The sequence below is a fragment of the Chroicocephalus ridibundus genome, chromosome 1 (assembly GCF_963924245.1).
Source record: "Chroicocephalus ridibundus chromosome 1, bChrRid1.1, whole genome shotgun sequence".
NCBI lineage: Eukaryota > Metazoa > Chordata > Aves > Charadriiformes > Laridae > Chroicocephalus > Chroicocephalus ridibundus.
Window position 1 is genome coordinate 85,099,438 of NC_086284.1, and position 21,795 is coordinate 85,121,232.

At 38.7% G+C, this 21,795-nt stretch overlaps 1 protein-coding gene across 7 annotated transcripts in view; it reads left to right on the forward strand.

Annotated features, from left to right (window-relative positions):
* The window catches only part of GLRA2 (glycine receptor alpha 2), a 129,531-nt gene that overhangs the window by 43,150 nt on the left and 64,586 nt on the right, over positions 1–21,795 (forward strand). For 6 of the 7 annotated variants that reach the window (XM_063342129.1, XM_063342081.1, XM_063342090.1 and 3 more), the window contains exons 6-7: positions 1,198–1,335; positions 3,831–4,045. In XM_063342129.1, coding sequence (XP_063198199.1) covers positions 1,198–1,335; positions 3,831–4,045 — 353 coding nt within the window. The remainder of the gene's footprint in view (positions 1–1,197; positions 1,336–3,830; positions 4,046–21,795) is intronic. The other variant, XM_063342118.1, reaches the window with a different exon arrangement.

Below are 21,795 nucleotides of genomic sequence, written 5' to 3' on the forward strand. Positions count from 1 at the left end.
CGGTGGTTAGATAGGACCTACATTGTCATATTTGTGTGGTGAGACTCAATATCCCGATTTCGTAAGGGAAAATCAAGGAGGAAAGGTGCTTTAACTGTCCATCATCATACCGTGCGGATCCCCTGTCTCTGTGCTGTTCCTGCTCCTTTCCCTTTCCCCCTCCCGGCGCACATCACCTCGCCCATCAGGGCTGAGCCACTTCCAGGGATAACCACAGCGAGAAAGAGGAGAAATCTGCAGCAGAAATTAAATCTCAGGGAAGAGCAATTAGTACACAGCCAGGGATTAGCTATGTCTGATCAAGACATGCTATGGTCTTTTGAAAAATGGAAGCAACATACTCAATGGAGCAGAGGTCCTATAGGCACAGTTATGCTGGTAAAATAAACACGGCCAAGGCACGGTCTTGGGTCCATAGCACAGACCCATCCGTACCGCATAGCTGTCAGCACACACCGTGGCACCGTGTTGACCTTTACCAGGTAACAACCAGACAAAACCAGGAGTGTCTTGGATAATGGCACGTGCTGGCGATCATTTCCAATAGTCAGTAGGTACCAGGTCACCATGGTTCTTTAGTGGGGAGGGGAGAATGGGTTTAGCTGTGTGGGTATGAGTTGCTGGCTGCCCCCTGCCTCTGTGGCCAGAGAGTGGCCATAGGTTGTTAAATTTACCCATAAAGGTGTAGCCATTTAAGAAAAAAGGGTAATTCACGGAGTCGAAGCCTCACTTTCCCCTCCGCAACTCTCAGTGGTAGGTTCATAGGTTACAAAAGCTGCCATTTTCTTTTCAGTAAGGGCCCAGCATTCCACAGTTTAGAAATCCTTGTTTTGTTGGCGCCCACCATCATCAAAGAATGATGAAAATAAAGGAAAATGCAGGCTTGTACGTAGGCGCAGAGAAATGTCATTTCAGCTGTAAACTGTGTCTTTGATGGGCCAGCAAAATTATTTTTAGTGGCAAACCAGGGGAGTATTTCAGAACATAATGGTGCTACTTGTTGCTCTTAATAGACCAATAGTGCAGTAATGGTAATTATTAACTAAGATCAATAGTGCTGTTGTTAATCAGACAGTTTAAAAATATAACTGCAATAAGCTATATTGTGATAAAAGAAATGCTTTTCAGACATAATAATATTTGCTTTTGATATTTTCCATTGTTACCATCTAACAAACTCTGATTTCTTGATTGTAGTTGGCTACACTATGAATGATCTGATATTTGAGTGGCTAAGTGATGGACCTGTGCAAGTTGCGGAGGGTTTAACCTTGCCACAGTTTATTTTGAAAGAAGATAAAGAACTTGGTTATTGCACAAAACATTACAACACTGGTGAGCATTATTTTATTTTTTTCTGTTAATTTCTCTGCTGGTATCTATTGTCAATTTTTAAAGGGAAAAGATGGGTAAAATGAAAAAAAAAAGAAATTAAAATATCATTCAGCCACGCATTTTTAAATCTGAAAAAATGAAATTTTCTCCCTTTTATTTTTATTTGAAAGATTTTGTTTCCAAATGTCCTTTAATTTCATTAAAGATATTCTAATATACATATTTTAATTCCTTAAAATCACTAAGGAATTTAAAATCTAAAAAAACTGATTAAAAACTCCACTTTTTAACAAACAGAATCTTTTCTTAAATATTGATTCAGAACTTCTAAAGTACTGATTTTTCTGAACTTGATTTATTCCTCCAGCATATCAAAGTGACAATGAGGAAAAATACCAAATTTTCAATAGCTTTTATGTGTGGTCTGATTTATGAAATGTAGTATTTGAAAAGACAATGCCTTTGTTGCTGATTTGAATAGTGTACAGACATGAGATGTTCGTAAATTAAATGTTTGCTTAATACTGTAATCTTTTTCCTATATTTGCTAATTTGAAGTTTCAAAGGCTGTGTTTTCTATCTTTAGCTTTACAGAGCAGAGAGAATGCTAAAATTTGGATTTAGCTGCTTGGAGTTTATTTAATACGGACAGCATTTAGAGAACGGTTTGCTGGGTACTTGCTGGGATTAGATATAATCCCTCTCATCTGAAATAGTTTTTTCATCATTTCAGCGTAAGAGCCAATCTGGTTGCAACAAATACATTTGTTTCACTCTCTGAAATAACACAATGTGATAAATTCTGCCTCTGCCAAAAATGTCACATTCATTTCTTATGAAAAGGAAAATACTGTTTTTAATTTTTACAAATACAGCTTCTTATTTGGGGGCCCAAAGTGCCAAGGAAGGAAAACTTTGTGATTCTAGAGTCCAAGACTCGTGGAAAGGGGGACTGCTGCGACTTCTCATCTTTTCTCACACTTAAAAGGGAAAATCGAGTGTAAATTCCAATAGCCAGAGTTTACCCATTTGTAGTTAAACAAAATGAATGTCTAATTACCAAAAGTTAAAAGTGTGTGGCCTGGCCAGGGCAACGGAAAAGCAGTATTCAAGCAAAAGAAAACTTTGCCTACTGCACCCACATTGCTGTCTTCTCTGTAGCATGCTCCTTCAGGCTTGCTATGAAATTGAAATGTGGATAAAAGTTATATTATTCAGCCTTCTCCTCCTACCCACACTGCAAAGCGCCCTGTCCAGGTTGCACGGCAGGAATCTGGAGAGCATGTGGCAGATTGGGCTGCTCTAATGCCATTGCTGCCACACGTGGCCACCCCACATTTTTCAAGTCCCCTCCTGCATGGACAGACTGGTCAGGATCAGTCGCAATCCAGGTCTCAGAGCCTGTATTCAGGGTCACAGGTCAGGCCACTCATATATGAGCTTCTGTCCTGCCAAAAAATATTATTCAGTTCTTCTCCCCTCCTCTCTTTGCCAAACAGCCTCTGCATTGTCCTTTGTACCAACTCTTGCACCCTGCCATTCAGCTTTCTAGACTAGTAAAAGTATGCACACATCACAAAAAAGAGCAAAAAGTCTAATTTCACCTGAAAGGATGAACAAGGAACAATGCACCTTCATGCATTTGACCAGCCAACACAAAAGGGGTCCTTTGAAAGCATTAGCATGCCAGGAAGAACAGACATTTTTGTGCTTGAATTAGTCTGCCTCCACTGAGAGCCTTCCCAGTACCCAAAGCGCGGTCAGGATACACAGTAATTTGGAGGGCAGCACAGAGTGATTGGATTAGCAGCTGATGAAATGTTGCAGCTCAGGACTCTTCGTCCCCTGCTGCATGACTAGCTCCACTGTCAGGAAATCCTAAACTTCTGCCCTCCCCTACCCAGGTAGAGCAGCTATTTGTTTGAAGAATCACTCGCCTTCCTCAAGAGATCGTCGTGTTTTTCCTGGAGTTAGATTTTTGGCAAAATTCAAAGTAGGTTTTGAGCTGATTCTGCCTTGAGAAGTATTCCACAGACACAGGCAAATGGCATGACCAGAATGAGAAGGGGTTTGTTCCACCGTGGGGCTGTAGGAACATAGGATTGTTTACAATTTTGTCTGCTCAAGTACTTGTTTGCTTAATCTCATGCCATTAAAAGAGCAAAATGCTGTCCCCTTTTAAAGCTAAACACTATATTTTTCTAAAGTAAAATCTTATTAAATTTTGAGAAAAGAAACATTACGTTATATTTTCCAGAGGTGAAACAACTGTGCTAGTATTCGTTTTCTCAGTTAATGTGAAGAACTGGGCACAGTCTGCTTCAGGGGTCCTGTGTGTTCCCCAAGCTATCGTGCAACAAACCGCCAACTTGCATTTGTGTATCAGGAACTGCTTATAGTGTTAGGTTAGAAAACAGGGACATGCATCTAATTATGTTTAGAAAACAAGATAAAAATGTGCAAAAAGCATTTATGAAAGTAATTTCGTGTTCTAGGAAAGTTTACATGCATTGAAGTGAAGTTTCATTTGGAGCGTCAGATGGGATACTATTTAATCCAGATGTACATTCCTAGCCTGCTGATTGTCATTTTGTCCTGGGTTTCTTTCTGGATCAACATGGATGCTGCTCCAGCTAGAGTTGCACTGGGTATCACTACAGTTTTGACAATGACCACGCAAAGTTCAGGATCAAGAGCTTCCCTCCCAAAAGTAAGGAAATAATTTTGTACCACCTATTTGTTATTAAAAGCAAATGTTTGTTCTAATTTTGAAGTTTCTGAAAGATCTGTGTAAATACGCATCTGATAAGAATACAGGAGAAAGCGGTAGCAGTGTGGTGTTAAACTGTTGCATTGCCCTCGCGCTTGGACTAAGGCAGGTTTCTGCTGGTTTGCAGGATGGCTGGAGGGGTCAAAGGTACGGAATTTTAATGAGTTTTTACTAGTTTTGACACTTGGTTTTCAGCATTTGAAAGCCAGAATTTTCTGAACTATTTAGGCACCTGACTGGATTTCTGAAGGCACTTCCATGCAAATTGGGCATTCTCTCTGACTGGGGACTTAAAAAACTCTGTCTGGTCCTTTCTGGAATGTTAGACTCTCAAATATCTTGATGTTTCTAGATATGGCACTTAGTTCAGTGGATACATAAATATACATAAATATATATACATAAATATATATATATGTATATATAAAATATATATAGAGAGAACATGTATACACCTAGAAGGTTTCTCTGGAGAATATTTTCAGTAAGGAACTGCCGATGTCTTTGCTTCATGACAGAATTTGTCCATGTTCTCATTCAAGTGTCGTCTGCAGATCTCCATCCTCTCTACGCCAAAAAAAAAAAAATCCTCTCACTCGAATTTTGTGGTTTTTTTTTAATCCAGGCCAGATGCTGCAGATGGGTTTACAGATTACAGGCTGGATTCTTTATTCAGTCAGGCTGACAGCTCTTTTCAGCATGGGCACAACGTGAATGCTTCTGCTGATAGCATTCCCAGCAGAATTTCATGTGCATGCTCAGACTTTGTACAATTTTCTGGAAGAGAGCTCAGAGGTAGATCAGTTTACAATAGTCTAAGGAGTCACAAGATATACTCCCTGAAGAAGGGAGCAGCAGTCCAGTATCACAGGGACCAGGATCATAAAACAACAAGGGGTTATGATCACAGCACCAATGACAGCACGAATTTTGACCATACGGATCGCGATCTATCCCAAAAAGCATGTTGTATTTTGTTCTGCATTACCCTCAGTATCATATTTAGTCTCATTCTAAATACTGTAATTTGTTCAAATGGAGCGTATATAGGGCAACTCAAAAACTGCACAGATTGTGTTACTCTTCTGTTGGTGATGAGAAAGTATCACTTAAAAATCTGATGACTACAACAGTTGGTTCAGCTTCACTTGTTCACTTGGAGATATGTATAATTTTCCGTGCAAACTGACAGCCTTTCATATATTAATTCAGAATTTCAAATGGATAATTCTTTAAACATTTGTTCAGACAATTCAGTCAATATTACCAAGTGAACACTCTGAAAAGAAAGTCAACAAAGAGATAATTTTGGCAAGGAGCATACAGGCTCTGTAGACAGCAAGTTTGGAGTCACCAAAAATTGTGTCTAGATGGTACGACATGATTCCATGCTGATATATTCCAAGTTTCTTCCAAATTAACTGGCTTGAGAATTAGAGGTGGTGCAGTCACTATAGTGGAGATTTCCATCCCCATTTCCAACTGGGCAAAGATACCCTGCCAAGAAGCTCTGCAGTGTTAACATGCCCAAAATGCTAATGCTTTAGAAAGATTTTTCATCATACACTTTTGTTTCTCCTTTTTGTATTCTGCCTTGTTTGAGTAGAAAAGTATTTGCTGGACAATTTTCTGGGCTTCTGCTGAGTGGAAGAAATGGGAAGATCCAGAATATGTTGACTGTGGCTATTTGATTATTGGAGAGGTTCCTCTCCAGCTTCAGGATTAAATAGATTTATCTCAGCAGCTGTAAGAGGATGGTGATGCTCAGGCCGTACTCCATCCTCTCCTAGTGCTTTCTGCTGTGTTCCTTTGCCAGAAGATAGGCACTAAGGAAAAGTACCTCACCAGAGAGCCCAGCACACTTATTTCAGTCAGGCTACAGCCGGTTGTCGCAATTCCACTGTGTAATTCAGCTGAGCCGTACTTTACAGCTTTGGTCTCTATGCGAGTGAGTTAATCCTCATGGGGGCTTTTGAAGGTGTACCAATTGACTTAAAAATGTGATTCGAAGTAGATGCTAGTATACATGCCAGCTGACTCCCACCTTGGATGACTCAGGTACCCAAAGAAACACGGGGCTGACCAAAACCAAAGTGCTTCAAAACAGGCTTTGTCTGCAAGTGTACCTGTATAGCCATGGATAGCCACACAGAATCACCAGCATCTGATTCCTTACACGAAGAAGGAAGCTTTTCTTGCTGTTGCTGTTGCAGGTACCTAGCTATTTTAAAACCTGATCTGTAACTTAATACCAAAATTATAATTCTTAATGAAACCTGTCCAGCTGAAGTGTATTTAGAAATAAAAATATGAAACAAATTGAACCAAATCAGTGTTAAATCCGAAGTGCCAAAATGGCTCTTTTAAAGTAATGTTTTTCTAAGTCCTGTCTACGTATTGCCAAGACACAGGAAGTGAGGCTGTCAATAAAACATCCATTTAAAAATTGCTCCAAGCATGAATATGTAAGAGAATAAGACATGACAGGAGGGTTATTTTTGCAAGAGTACTGAAAAAACAGATGCAACTTTTCTTTATGAAAGCAACCGAGATTTGAATACAAGAGTTATATTTTTTTCCCTATCCTTCTTTATGTCCTATTCTTATTTACACACATTTATACAACTTAACATAACCTTTAATTCACCCCCTATTTCATGCCAAGAGTTTCTGCTCATTCTTTATTTTAGTAGAGCTTTACCACAAGCAACAGCAACGCATCAAAACTCCCCAACTTTAAAGGGAATAGTTCCTTTACCAAAGGAGTTCCTTTACCAAAGGAGTTCCTTTACCAAAGGAATTATTAGGCAAAGAAGTATTGTGATGAAAAGACTCCTGGTTAGGTTTGTTTGACAGTTTCCAAGTTACTACCTAAATGATGAAAGTTGTACTGTTTAGAAGTAATTAACTACATATTGTTCTCAGCCCTGGCATAAGATTGCTTGACAGAGTTCTGTTTGCTTAAAACCACTCTTTTCCATATAAATAAGTAATATTCATTTTGATACATGGATTTCATAATGGTAGATCATGGCAACATAGACATTAGGCATTCAGTTATTGAAAATTAAACATAAGATTGAGACTGCTAAAAAGAAAATAAAAGAAAAAGAAAGTAAAAGAAAGGAAGGAATGAAGTTAATTACTTATTGAAGGAATTCCTTAATGAAGGAATGAAATGAGGCTTGTGTTTGCTGCACATAACAGAAGCATCTAGAAAAACGCTTCAAAATGAAATCTAATTATATTTCTTTGGTAAATTTTGTAGTATCTGTGTGGAATTATAATCTTTGAAGTATTTGGAAATTATGGTTTAAGAATACATGGTCAAAATCCAATATCAGCAACAAGGTGATAAAGAAACCAATATGGTGGGTTTTTTCCTTATTCTTCCAGAAAGTTGATTTTTTTTTTTTTTGTTGCAAAAGGCAAGAATAAACCACGAGAGAGTTTACATCCCAACAAAGCTACTGTTTTAGGAAGGGAGACCTGCAGTGCCTGTTTCAGATTCTCTTCCTCTACAGTTGTAGCATAAGCTGAGCAATACCACGTTCTGCTTCCTTCATGGACATGAAATAATGTTTTCCTGTATAGGGAATATCTGCAGAGAAATATACACCATGCTGTCAACCTCTTTTATAGAGCTGAAATTATTTTGTGTTTGTTACAGAAGACTAGTGAGGGGCCTTGTAATCAGAGTTACCCTTACTGGCTGTGTTAGGGGGTGGTAAAGAACTCATCCAGAAAGCTGGGGTTGAACAGCCTCCCTCCAGTTTGGCTAAACCGTCACTGGGATGCCCAGGAATGGTGATCCAAAATAGCAGGGTTCCTATGATCGGTTCCCCTTCCCACACGTTCGTGTGTGTAAGCCTTACCCCCAGCAGCTACTCTATGTCCAGATTCCTCTGATCGTGTCATTGTTTTCCACTTAGAAACTTTGGTTAGATAAATGTTTGTGCACACAGCTACACCAGTAGCTCTTGCCAATCAGCCAAGGCAGCAGAAATCTTGGTTGCCAGCTGGGTGATCAGTGTGACCACACATCCACGACAAAACCCTCAGGAAACCCTGGGCTTTCTATGCAAGTCCTGTGCATGAGCCCAGGACCTCCCTTGCACCTAGGGTTTGCCGGACTTGCGAAGAGAAATTCTACGGCACACAAATCAGGAATCTGATGTAACCTACCATATATCCATGCAACACTTAGTACATGCTTAGATCCAATGCCTTCTGGAAGTATCTGACCCACAGGACAAAACCGGCAGTATGTACTCCTCAAAATATGGACTAAGGAATATCTGGGCATCGTAAGGGACACAGAAACACAGAATATGCCTTTATATATTTTATGGTCTCAGCTGTGTATAAGCTGGGGGAGTAAAGGGGAGATTATCAAGGTACAATAGTTCAGAATTGTTGGGAAGTGTTAGAAAATAGTTCTTTTCTTCAGAGCATTGAATGACTATTGACTTGATATTCTATTTATTTTTAAATAGCTTTCTTTCTGTTGAATCAACAGAATCAGAAGTTTTAAAGCATTTTCAAAAGAGGCATTTGAAAGAATAATGAGTTCTCTGCTGTGCTAGTAATTGGGTATTTTTCAGATTGCTTTCTTCTTAAAACACTTATATAAACCAAGCCTTAGCAACAACAGTCCAAGAAAATGAATTACTTTTAATACCATAAAGCAAAACATTTGAGGATACTTTAAGTCAAGTCAGTGATAGCCACTGTATTTTACACAGTTGCATAGCATTCATATCGTGTTACTTCAATGCTCAGTGCTTAATGAATGCATGTTCCATCCCCAGGGAGCAATCTGTGCAGAAAAAAGTCTTGTTCAAAGCTCACTGAAATCTCTGGGAGTCCTTCCATTCACTTCATTTTGCTTTGGATCACTAAATGCATTACCCAATGCAATAAAAGCATTATATTCTAATAGGTGCAGAGACCTGTAAAACCAAAGTCAATGAGGTCTATCCCCTTTGGCAGTAGGTGGCTGCTTTTATGTGTTGTCTGCTATCCCCAACATTCTTGGAGACTTTTCAAGATTCTAGGGCTTCTAGCAGACCAGTCTGAGAAAGTAACCTCTCCCTTCTTGAATGGCAAAAGTTATCAAGTAAAGAAGCTCCAAGAATACAGCACACTTTTTATTTTGAATTATGGTTAAAATAATGTCATAACAGCAGTTAAAAAAAAAGGAAGATGTGAAGAGAAATATCAATAAAGAAAAATGAATAGATGCTGTGACAAGAGATGATATTATTCTGTGTTCATAGGTTTTCATAGGAAGTAGAGCACCTAAGGTGACAGTTTGCTCTTTAATGTAACAAAACAAAGAGATGACACATTTTAGTGCAGCATTATGGTAAAAAAACCCAATAATAAAGTAACTTGGGATGGAAGAAGTTTTTCGGCAAATTACTTTTACTCTAGTCTCAGGATCTGAAGAGGAAATACAGGAGTAATTCAGCAATCATGAGATATATTAATTGGCACTTGACCTATGTGGGTGTTTGAGAGCTTCATACACTCCCTAAATAATTAAGCCAATCCTATTTTTATTAGATGTTTACAAATTCCTGTTGGAGACTTGATGGTCCTAAAACATTACCTTGTCATTTAATATGACTGCCCTATGTCACATATTTATGTATTCTGATAGGGGAACTGCAAACAAATTTAAACTTTTAAAAAATTTGTTCAGGGCCCTTGAATAGATTTAGAAAGAAACATCCTAGCGTTTGTCAGTTTTCTTGACCATAATAAAAGTGGGCATGCTGCCCAAACTCTTGGGAAGTCAGGCTGCCCTGTCAAGGGAACCACAAAGATCTACTCTTCAGTCATGTACCTCCAGGGAAATGTTTTAGCACTCACTTGTTTTGTTCATTTCCAATGTTTTTAAATAAATTTCTTTTCCCTCCCCATTATAATGCTTTAATATATAACATATATTCTTTTTTTTACTTAGATTAAGAGAATCATGAAACCTGCTGTAGTTTTTTGAGCTTGGCAAAGCTTGGTACACTAAATCTTGTATTCAGACAATGTTTTCGATATCTATTGTTATACTCCATACAGTATTTGAATCTGTTCTACACTACATAACAAAGGAAATCATGTAGACTGAACCTATTTTTCAACAAAAATTTCCAATATACAATAAGTGTCGTAAGTAAGTGAGCACGTGTTTGTTTGCTGAGACTTATTGAAGCAATTATTTGAGTACAAACTGATTGTGACTAATTAGAGAGTTTTGTGCATAAAATAATTATTCCTACAAAATATTATAAAATAAATTGCTGTCAAGTTGTTTATAAACACCTGCTCGTAATTTATAGTTCAGAAAAGGTGTTTTCTGATTCTGCTCTACAGCTTTTTCATATTCCATGTCTTTATTCTTACTTCTTCCACCTTTGCTTATATTTTCTTATGAATGCTTTCAAGGCAAAATGTTACTGTGTTTGTGCTTGAGGGCAAGAGAGTGAACTGCAGTGGAAGAGGTGGTATGATAATATGTGATGTATCAGGGGTAACTTTCTAGCCCCTTCAAGTATCAGTAGCAACGTGGCCACGTTAATACCGGTTTGAAAATCCATGCTTGGCCCTGAAGAAAAGTGTGTGTGGTGCCCAGAAACTTCTCTGCTGCTTCCACCTACATCAGCTGGTCTTGTAAAACAGACTTTCCCTTCTTGCAAATCTTGCTCCTTTGAAATCTAGGTAGATACTTACACAGCTAACCTATGCAGTTACAACTTCACTGGGAGCAGTAGCTCAATTAAAGCAATGTTGGATGAGCTTTGGCACAGTTACATATGCTGTGTTCGTGCATCCTTTATAGGAAGAAATTTTTTTCTTCCATTCCACAACCATTTCCAGTTCTGTAAATTCAAAGATTTGGGTCTGCTGCATGGGTAAGAAGAGAAAAAACAGCAGGATCCATGCTTCTTGTGAGAACAGCAGGAGGAAGAAGGATGTAGGTGTTAAACAAAGCACGTAAATCCATTGCAAGATGTTGCCACATTGTTCTTTTTAGCTTGGCCTCAGCGATGAGATGTCCTGGTCAATCTTTGGGTCTTAAAGTGGTTATGTCGTGAAAGTCTTGCTGTCCTTCATTCTACGCAAAGCTGACTGACAAGATGGTGACCGGATAAAGACTAATACATTTGGGTTTATAGCAAATTCTACTCTATGAAAGTAAAACAACCAGTGAGTAAATCAGTTGCTTTTTTCACTCTACTAATCTAAACTTTAAAGTTTGCTTTTCTGTATAGTGAAGACAGTGGTATTTACTGTACTACAAAAACAGTAGTTGCTGCCATGCGTGACAGCTAAAAATACGCAATAAGATGTGTCTGAATACCTCTGGGATGTAGTTTGAGTACTCCTGGCACTTCCTCAGCAGGTTTTATAATGCAGTCATCTGGGAGGGCTGGCATTCAGTGGAGCCTATTTCAGGCATCAGAGAAGAGTTGAAGTTATTGTGCACACCAGTCTGCTGGTTGTTTCATAACCCTGGCACGGTACTGGGGCTCTCTGGCTTCGTTGTCGCACCCTCCAGGACCTTCTGGCAGCTTTTAGCGGCTCTCTGAGGAACACTCCGTGCCACTCTTTCACACACATACGCACTGCAAACCCACTCTGAAGCAACGACGTAGGCTGTTGTGGCTCATTCATTTCAAATAATTGCAAGCCTTGACTCTATTAGATCATCTAGGAGTATTACTTATGAATACCCTCTGTAAATATTTAATTTGAAGTAATGTTGATGGGACCCCCTGGAGTCTGAGCAAAACACTTTCATTTGCAGTGTACCTTAAGGCTACCGCCTCCCAGCCTGAACACCAGTGCACATTGCACATGGCTGTTAAGGCAGCTGGGCCACCGACATCTTGCTCCCCCAAAGGTGTCTTCGAGTTACAGTACAACCGTATGAACTCCGTTGCTTGAATGACAGGTCTCTTTTTTTCCCTTGGAAACATTTCTCTGGAAAAAAAATTATTGCTGATATTGACGCCTAGATGTATTAACCCCTTCCTCTCACCCTACCAAGACAATGGAGAGAGGCAATTTACTTTTCTTCATGGATGCATCAAACAAACTTCTGCAAGAGGAGCAACTAAATGACTTGGTCTTTTGTCTTTAAATATAATATCTGTGATATAACATGACTATGACTTTAATTTGCCAGTAGTGGGGCGCGCTATTGTTTGTTGTAGTAACATCAGCTTTGGAAATGAATCAATTCTAAACTAGGCACTGGCAAGAAAAAAAATAATTTGTTTTCAAGGCATGGAAATATAGTCATGAACTCTAGAATGCATCATTATTCACAAAATCTTAATAGTGAAGTCCAAACCCCTGATGATATAGTCTCTTTTCCTCCTTATTTCTTCTTCCTAGAAGCTTAGAGTTAATTGAGATATCTTTCCTCAAAGAGAAGGGAGTAACAGGGCAAAGAGCTTTGATCCTCAGTAGCTCGTATCTAGTGTTAGGCTTCCCTTCCTGTGAGAAATAGGCATAGCGTGTTCTCCCTCCTTATTCTACCAAAGGTTAAGGCTCTGGAGAATTGAGCCCGAACTCTCAGTGTGTCTGGAGGGAAACCTAAGTGACTAAATCCCAGCAGAAAATATAAGTCACAAAAAAAGGGAGAACACATAACAAATGTTCCTCAGAACATGTATTCATAGAAAAGAAAGTACAGGTTATGTTAGAAGTAATTATCAGTAATGACACTATTATAATGAGAACATATCAGTATCTGTCACATACAGGAGAAACTACTTCTATTAGAAGATGGTCTACTGAGAAGCTAAAAATAATTTAAAGTATTTCATTGATATAAATGATTGCATTTTTTCTCTTTTCTGCAGAAGGGTATTTTCCCTCTGTGCATAATGGCAATCATCTACTAAAATGTGATGAACAATGCCACTTTATAGGGCACAATCAACTTAAAAACACCTCTTAATTTTCCAGGGAACCATGTAGATGATCACAGACAGCAATGAGAGTACCACTTCCCTGAACTGCACCACTGTAGGCTTGAGTGTGCTCTGCTCATCAAAAACTGACTTAAAACCAGTTTAAATTTGCATGGAGCTTGACAAAGAAAAAAGGAAAAGTTAAGAAGGTGAAGCAGCCCAAATGCCAGGATTATAATAAAACCTGTTACAGCTAGACAGCGTGTTCTGTTGCTTTTTCTTATTTAAACAATCGAACTACTTGCTTGCTTTTTTAAGGAGCCGTAGTTGTCTGACAGGATCCATTTTATGAGTTTGCTGGCTGCATTTTGCTGTCTCCCGAACCTTCTAGCAGAAGCAGAATCTGCTTGGAATGAAAACAAAATCCTGTCACTGTGAATGACTTGAATTAAAGCATTCAGATGCTCAGGCTTTACCACTCCTGTTACTTTTTACTAGGGCTCCCCAAAGTCAAGGATGACAAGGTTATGCCACGAAGATAACAGTGCAGAACAACTCAGTTGTGCATATATCTGTCCCTGGATACGAAAACGAAAATAACATTGCTTTTATATATCTCAAAATGGCTAAAATAGTACTCCAGGAAGTAATGTAGCCTTTTTTTAGATCTCGTTTTCTTTATCTGTCCCATCTAGTGAGTGGGAAGAATAGACATAATTATTTTCTTAACTGATTAATTATTCTCTCTGAAGTTGGTTCATTTGTCGTTCTTTAGTAGTGGTGTAGAGTTGATTTAAACTGGGTAGTGTTGACATTTTTGGTAAATAAGAAATTAGCACTTTTCTATTTCTTTTAACAATTTTCCAATGCTCTGTTAGAATGGGGATAAACACTGCATTGCTCAAACTAGAAGTGCTATGTGCCAACCACACCACTGCATATAGAGGTGACTTCTCACTTTTTCTACGCTGACTGCAACAGGAGACAGACGTTTTGCAAAAAGTCAAAGCAGTGTACACTACACATGTTTCCAGGAAAGACTTGTAGCTTGGCAAATGATTTCGTGGTGAATTGTTTCAAGGTAAAACTCTCTCAGTGAGTGCAGCTATAAGAGTTGATTACCTTCTTACATTAATGAGGTTTCAGTAAAAGCTTTTCCCAAATTGAAAGGCATATCTAATTAAAAGACTGTGGATTGCCTGAATATGGGAACTGCACTTCATGACAAGTTCATCGGGTGAGTTTCACTCGTGATTTCTGCGATTAGGCTGATTTCCTCCAGATGTACTTCCTTCTTAGTTAAGGAAAGGCAGCCTCAATAGCAGCTGTTGACCACAACAGAGTTCAAAAGGATCTTGCCCAGCTCCTCTGTCTGCCATCTGTGAAACAGGCTTCTAAAATAAATCTTTCCCAGTACTAGCCGTTATCCTCATTATGATCTTTTCTTTTTTGCAATTCATACTCTTTGGAGATGCTCTTCTGAAAGACAACTGAAAATCACCCTGAAGAGAGAATTAAAATGAATTTTCAGCTATGATATTTTCAGCTAAAACCAAATTCTACTATTTTCAGCTAAAATAAAAAACACATAGTTCTTCCTAACTCCTCGTTGTTTGTGTAGTACACCTTGTGTTAAATCTGTCCTCCAGCAGTGATATACATTTTAAACGGGGTCAGATATTTTCTCTTTGTTGTCCCTTTGTTGAAGCTATGCAAAGGATACTTTAGAATAATGTTTTCATTTATTGGAAAAATTTCCCAAACAATTGCTGTTGACTTCCAGCCACCACTGTCTGATTTCTCCAAGACACCTTTTTATATTTTTGAATCTGTCTTGTTACTTGGAAATCAAAAGTTAACCAATCTAAAAATATCTGAAAAGTTTGACATGAAAATGGAAATAATGGAAATAGCTCAATTGACATGATTTTAAGAAACTGAATTTGTGATTTGTGACTTTTTTACATTTCTTTTTTTATTCTAATTTAGAAGACATTTCTGAAACGTCAAAAATCCCCAGGGAAGGGAAAAAACCACATCCCACTCGGATTTAACATTTACTGAGATACTGGTAGGCACTTTTCAACTTTAAATAATATTAAGACTTCAGAGAAAAATTGTTCTAATTAAAACCTTACTACAACCACAAGATCAAGCTTAGGCACTGAAACACTCTGAGAAGAAGAGAATAAAATCAAACTGCCTCATAGCGAGCTCCAGCCATGCTCATTGTTGGCAGCATTTGAAGCTTCGAGTCATGGGAGCATAGTTTAATCAGCTGTTTCTATTCTGATGTGGCTTAGTGACTTCTAGAAATCACAGATATTCTTTTTTTTTCCAAGTCCAGAAGGGACAATGTGACCTTCTAGGATAACACTGGTTTTTTGCATCCAATTGCTCTTGCAGTTGTGTTCTATAAATATTCTATATTTGGCTTAAGCATGGCTTAAAAGTGTGCAGTCTTGGTTTGAACATGAAGTGTGGATGTTTATTTCAATAGCTACCCATGCACACCCTTAAAAGGAAATGTTTTGTAGAGACTAGGGATTCTCTGGCTTTACCCTCCAGCCAGTGGTCCTTTCTATGCATTTCTTGACTGGTCTACAAATGCTTTCCAGACCCAGTGTCTTTTCTCATTCAAGAAATCCTATGATGAAATCGAGCAACCTCTTAGTCTCTTTTTTGGTAAACTAAACAGATTGAGCTTCTTTTGTCTCTCACTCGTACAATGTCTTCTTCAGCCTTCAATCTTCTATCTTCCTCACTGTGCCAATATCACATTTTTAAATATAGCAACCACAACTACGCTACTGTGGGAACTATTAAAACAGCTTTCTTCCTCCTCCTCCTCTGTTCTGTTTATAGACTCAGTGGTTATATTCACCCTTTCCCCACAGCTTTGCGCAGCCGATGCTCACCGTCACTCCCTTTCAGTACCACCCTGCCTACAGATGTGGCTCCCTCCCTCACTCCAGCAGTGTGACCTGGTGCTGGCCTCTTTTAACAAACATTTGGTTTGGACGTGCCCAGTAATCCTAGTGATACTTTATCGTATACCTTATTATATCATTGTTTATAGTCCTTTGTTTCTTCTGATATTTTTCTTCATTTTTCCAGGACTTTTTGTTTCTATTCATTGGTGCTCATTTTCTTTCAGTTTTACTTGGTCTTTTAAGTATTTCCTTTTCAGTTGTTGTTTTGTTTTGGTTTGTTGGTGTTTTTTTCAATAGTAACAGCTATTTCTGCTTCTGGTGTGATGCTGTTAAGGGTATTTAAAAACCAAATTTATCCTGTTTGATGGTTATGGAATTGCAGTTATTAAAATCTTTAACTCTTGCATAGTTATAACATACTTAGTGCTAGTAAATACAAAAAGATTTGTGACAGTCTGTGCTTATGCCATGTAAATTAGGAAAAAGTTGCTGCTTTCTGAAAACCCAGCTGATTATAAATGGTTAATTCTCAGTGGGAGGAAACTCTCAGTGGGAGAGAAAGCTATAGTTGAAGACATATCAGAGTGTAAATAAGGACACAAAGGAGGACTCCGGAAGTTTCTGCCACTTTTCTTGCCATTCGTGGAATAAGAAGGTATACAGAGAACTGAATTGAAATAAAAAGGGAAAAATTAGATTAAATTGAGTAGTAACTTGCAAGGAGTATCAGACAGTGTGAAAAATGTCAGGTTTTGTCCATTTAGCCAGTTAAATAGCAATAGAGTCTAGGGGAGCTGCGAGAGGCATGACTGAATGAGAGGAGTTCCAGGTCCCCAGCCAGCCAGACAAGCAGCTGACAGTTTGGGTGCATGAGTTGAGGAGAAGTAAGAATTGGTAAGAAGTCAAGTCTGTGCAGCATCAAATAGGAACAATGTGGGTTAAGACGAAACACATAAAAGAGGAGTTTGTGAGTTTCATTAATTGTGAGACAAGACTTCCAGTGATAACATTAGCCTGAGAGGAGAAAAAGCTCTTCATAAGCAAAACTGGATAGGCAATCATTTCTAGTATCAATTAAAGTGAATAAAGACAATGTTAAAAATAGTAAAAATTAAAAAATGTAGACTTGCTGTTGGATTTGAGGAACTGTAGTAATGTAAAGAGTTAGTTTTCCATCCGTGCAAGATAAAAAATACACAGGAAAAAGAGAAAAATTGCTTAACATATGGGGATAGAGGGAAGAGAGAGGAGGAAATAAATAACAAGACCCTTAATAGTTGTTGCTCAAAACCAACTAGTGATGTACATGCACTGAAAATATTCATATGTAGCTGTATGTGAAGAATATGAATAGAGGAATATTTTTCAGCTGTGGTTTGTAATAACAGATTGAGGAAAGAGTAAAATAGCCCATAATGGGAAGAAATTGTGTCCCATTTGCATTTGCATTTCTAAAGTTTTCCGGAGAAAGCCAGAGCAATTCTTTCCACTTAGACTAATGATGGCTCCTTTATTACATGCATCTGTATTTCACAACCATTTTTAAATCAGAAAGTAAATATTGGACTCATAAACCTGCAGCGAGATCCAACTGTCAAAACTGAGGTGGCTGAAAGTTGTTTTAGACTGCCTTTCTAGTCAACAGAGAGGAGGAGACACCTCCACTCTGCCAAATTGTCCTGACGCTCAGACAGGTACACAAGGTCGGGCAGATGAACTGCTTGTTTCAAGTGCCAACAAGGGAAACCAGGGCGACCAGTCTGAAAGTCAGATGTCTGAAGTAGTGTGAGGCAAATCCAATCCCAAACACACAATACGAAAATAGTAAAATGTGCATCACAATGCAGGAATATTCAAAACATTAAGCTCTTTTTTTTTTATTTCCAGACAAGTGGATATATAAGAATCTTCTTACCTACATCTACTATCTGTGTGTGATTAAGGTCAAACCTGTTGTATTTAGGAAAAGAAATTAATTTCTTTCCTCATTCTTCTTCGTGTGCAGTGCAACACGGTTATAATGCGAATGAATTGTGGATGAGGTGGTATCCAAACCCTTGTTTGATTACAGTCTGTTACACATGTGTTAATATTTAAGACAAATAGGTTACAGGAGGTGACTCTAAGACCCTGTACAGAGCCAGTGAGGCTGCCCACAGGGCGTAATTCGGTGTCCAGTACCAGTTTTACAGCCAAAGAACTGCTTGATCACAAGGACTCAGTTTGAATTTTGGAGCTGTAAATTAGAAAAGAAAATTGAATACATACAAAGTAGAAATAATTGAAACAGTAGATATGTAACTTCACAGTGGATTAAAGAAATCAATTCTCAGTATAAACTAGCACACGGTTTTGTGCATTCTAGGAGGAAATCAGAGAAAAGGGCTTATATTAGTTAGTCATTTCTTCAATGCAAGCATTTCTAGATAAAAATGATTTAAGCATTTCAAGAATGGATTGTCATCAACTAATCTTATCAAATCCTCCTGTGCATAACATGGTCACATTGCATACTGACTGGAGGCAACATTGGTTTTCTTACATCATTTTGAGTGATATATCAGTGGCATTTTTCCATTTATGCCTAGGTGTGCCATTCATAGAGCATTTATATAATGTTTCTTACTCTATGAGAGCTCTGCGTTGCGTTTATTGACATAGGGGATTTTCAGGCCTTTGTGGATGTCATTGTGACTCTGCTTGTTTGAAGGAGGGAGAGGCAAAGGCAAGGCACGCGCCAGTCTCCAACTCAGGAGGTATCTCTCCCTCTGTGCAGAAGACCAAGTCTAGAATCTAGCATATAATGTCAGAACTTCTTACTCGCTGGGGTCATATTTTATTTGCTATTGTTTTGTGTAAATGCATTTAGAATTCAGTGAGTGAATAAGGTTACAAGCGTGTCTCAGAATCTAATATAAAGTATTTAATTGACTCCTTTGCTCTGGTGTGCCCAACAGGCTGCGTGGGGAGAGTCTAAAACCTTACAGAAAATAAAAAGCCAAGCTTCTCTGGATAAATTCTGAAGTATTATCAAATCTGTGTATCTCTCATATGCATGGAGCAAGCACACACCATACAACTGAGTGTGTGCTTGCTCCATGCGTATGAGATGAGCATCGAGGTCATCTCATCTTCTTTTAATGGAAAATTTAGGGATTTTTTTCTTCAGATGACTGAAAATAAAAACACCCAAGAAAAGCTTGAAGTGTTTCCATTTGGATACACTATTGCAATTGCTTCAGGAAAGTTGAGAATCACTTGTGTCATTGTCCCCTTTCTTCTATGTCCTTCCCTGACATTTCACATGCTTTATTACCTTCTATAATGCACTACCAGCTCCTTCCAAGAGCATGTATCACAGGACATGTAGTCTGAGCTGAAAGAAAACCCTATAGGGATCCCAGGGGAACAAAGTGCTAAACCATACCCCAGGAAATATGTGGTAGCCCTTCTTTATTGAACGATTTTTGTTTTGTTCCAAATTTGAAAGCTGACACATGTATGCTGTTGTGTGTGCTTTTGCTAGTTCCAGTGCTATATTAAAGGGAAGCTGCTGTTAAGATTTCAACACTGTTCACATAATTGCTTATAGAATCATAGAATTGTAGAATCATTTATGTTGGAAAAGACCTTTAAGATCATCGAGTCCAACCATTAACCTAACACTGCCAAGTCCACCACTAAACCATGACCCTAAACACCACATCTACACGTCTTTTAAATACCTCCAGGGGTGGTGACTCAACCACTTCCCTGGGCAACCTGTTACAATGTTTGACAACCCTTTCAGTGAAGAATTTTTTCCTAATACCCAGTCTAAACCTCCCCTGGTGCAATTTGAGCCCATTTCCTCTTGTCCTATCGCCGTTACTTGGGAGAAGAGACCGATCCCCACCTCTCTACAGCCTCCTTCCAGGTAGTTGTAGAGAGTGACAAGGTCTCCCCTCAGCCTCCTTTTCTCCAGGCTAAACAAACCCACCTCCCTCAGCCGCTCCTCACAAGACTTGTTCTCCAGACCCCTCACCAGATTCGTTGCCCTTGTCTGGACACACTCCAGCACCTCAATGTCTGTCTTGTAGTGAGGGGCCCAAAACAGTATTTGAGGTGCAGCCTCACCAGTACTGAGTACATTATGTGATTTATCATCTACCTATGTGGTTGTGTCTTGGTCATTTCTACAATCTAGGATCCTAAAACAACAGTAAGTTTTGCTGATTAAGGAAAACACTTCTTTGAAACCACAAATTCCCAATATGCCCATCTTGTATAAATGTTTGCTTTTATTTTATTCTACCAGATAACCTTCAGTGCAACAGTTTAGATCAAAAACTAGCAGTGTTCTGTACATTGCACCATACTTCTCATATGCAACTATTTAAATTTTTAGATTTCATTGCTTATACAAGAATTTGGTGACAAAAGCAGAATATTTTGTAGTTTACAGTCTCAAAAATGGATTAAAGTGCAAGAATTCTGTAATGAGATTAAACTAGAAGTGCAATTCCATTTTACCTAACAAATAAGCACATGCTTTTCCAACTGCAGAGAACATTCCCCTCCTCTGAGAATTTTATCAAGGATATTGTACATGTTCAACACTTCTGCTTACCATTATATCACAAAAAGCCTTTAACTATTTTGCCATTGCTACCAATGCCCGGTAATAACAGACAGATATAACAGTAGATACAAGAAATGCAACTGGGATTTGAGCGTTAGAATGGTATTGGAGTAATGTAATTATCTTGCATCCTTTGTGCCTTTAACTGTCATTTCTGACACTATGATCTTGGACGAAAATCTGCAAATTGGTGGTTTCATACAGAACCAAATCTGCACTGCAAAAAACGTACAAAGCAATCTGTAATTGTGCCATTCATGTCACTTGTAGAAATGAACTTGAATTGAACGCATTTATACAAATGTTTTCAAACAGCCACGCATCCTCCCCGCTCCTACCTCTCTTCCCTCCCACATAAGCACACTCCATCCGGAGTTGCCAGGATACTGTGAGGAAGGTTGTTTTTACAGGGCTCCCAGCTGTGACCAGGTACAGAAGTGTGATTGCTTTGGGGAGGGCCTCTCTTTGCAGAGTTTTCATGCCGTGTTGGCAAGCTCAGGAGATATGCATCAGAAGTGAGGTATGGGGCCACCTCCATTAGTGCTCTCTGGGTGAGGCACATGAATACATGAGAATACACTGGAGCACATGCTTCTTGAGATTTTCTCCTTCCAGTGTGTCGTTCACATTTGTCTCAGTTAGGCGTCACTGAGCTTACCTGGCATTTCTGTCTCTTGGAGAAGCGGCAAAAAAGGTGCTGATGTCAACTACTCTACCCTCCAGCAGTGCATAGAGGTCCAAGTGATGTTCTGGACTCATATCTGTGTATCAAAGTGCCCAAGCTGGCTGTTGAAGAATAGGGATTTTGGCCATATTGGGGGATTTCTTTAGCAAAATCTTATTTTTTTTTATTTGAAAATATTGATTTGTGAAATTCAGGAAAGTTTTCTGGGGTCAGGATGACGTTTTATGATCCATGGGTAACTAGCAGACTGAAGCATAAAACTGGGAAATTGAAATCTCTGGGTCTGATTAAAACAAGGTCTGATTTTAATTCTGAGTAGAGTAAACTAAACCCTAACTCTACTGACTAAATATAAATTACTCAAATAGATGAGCTGAATTATGCCCCAGAGATATCTGTTCCTCTCCCCTTATTGTAGAAATAACAGGTAAGATGCAGAGTTGCAAAGATGCTGCAGTTAGATGAAATGACCTCCTCCTGCCATTATACGTATCTGCCACTAGTGTGCTAACTACTGGTTTACTGGC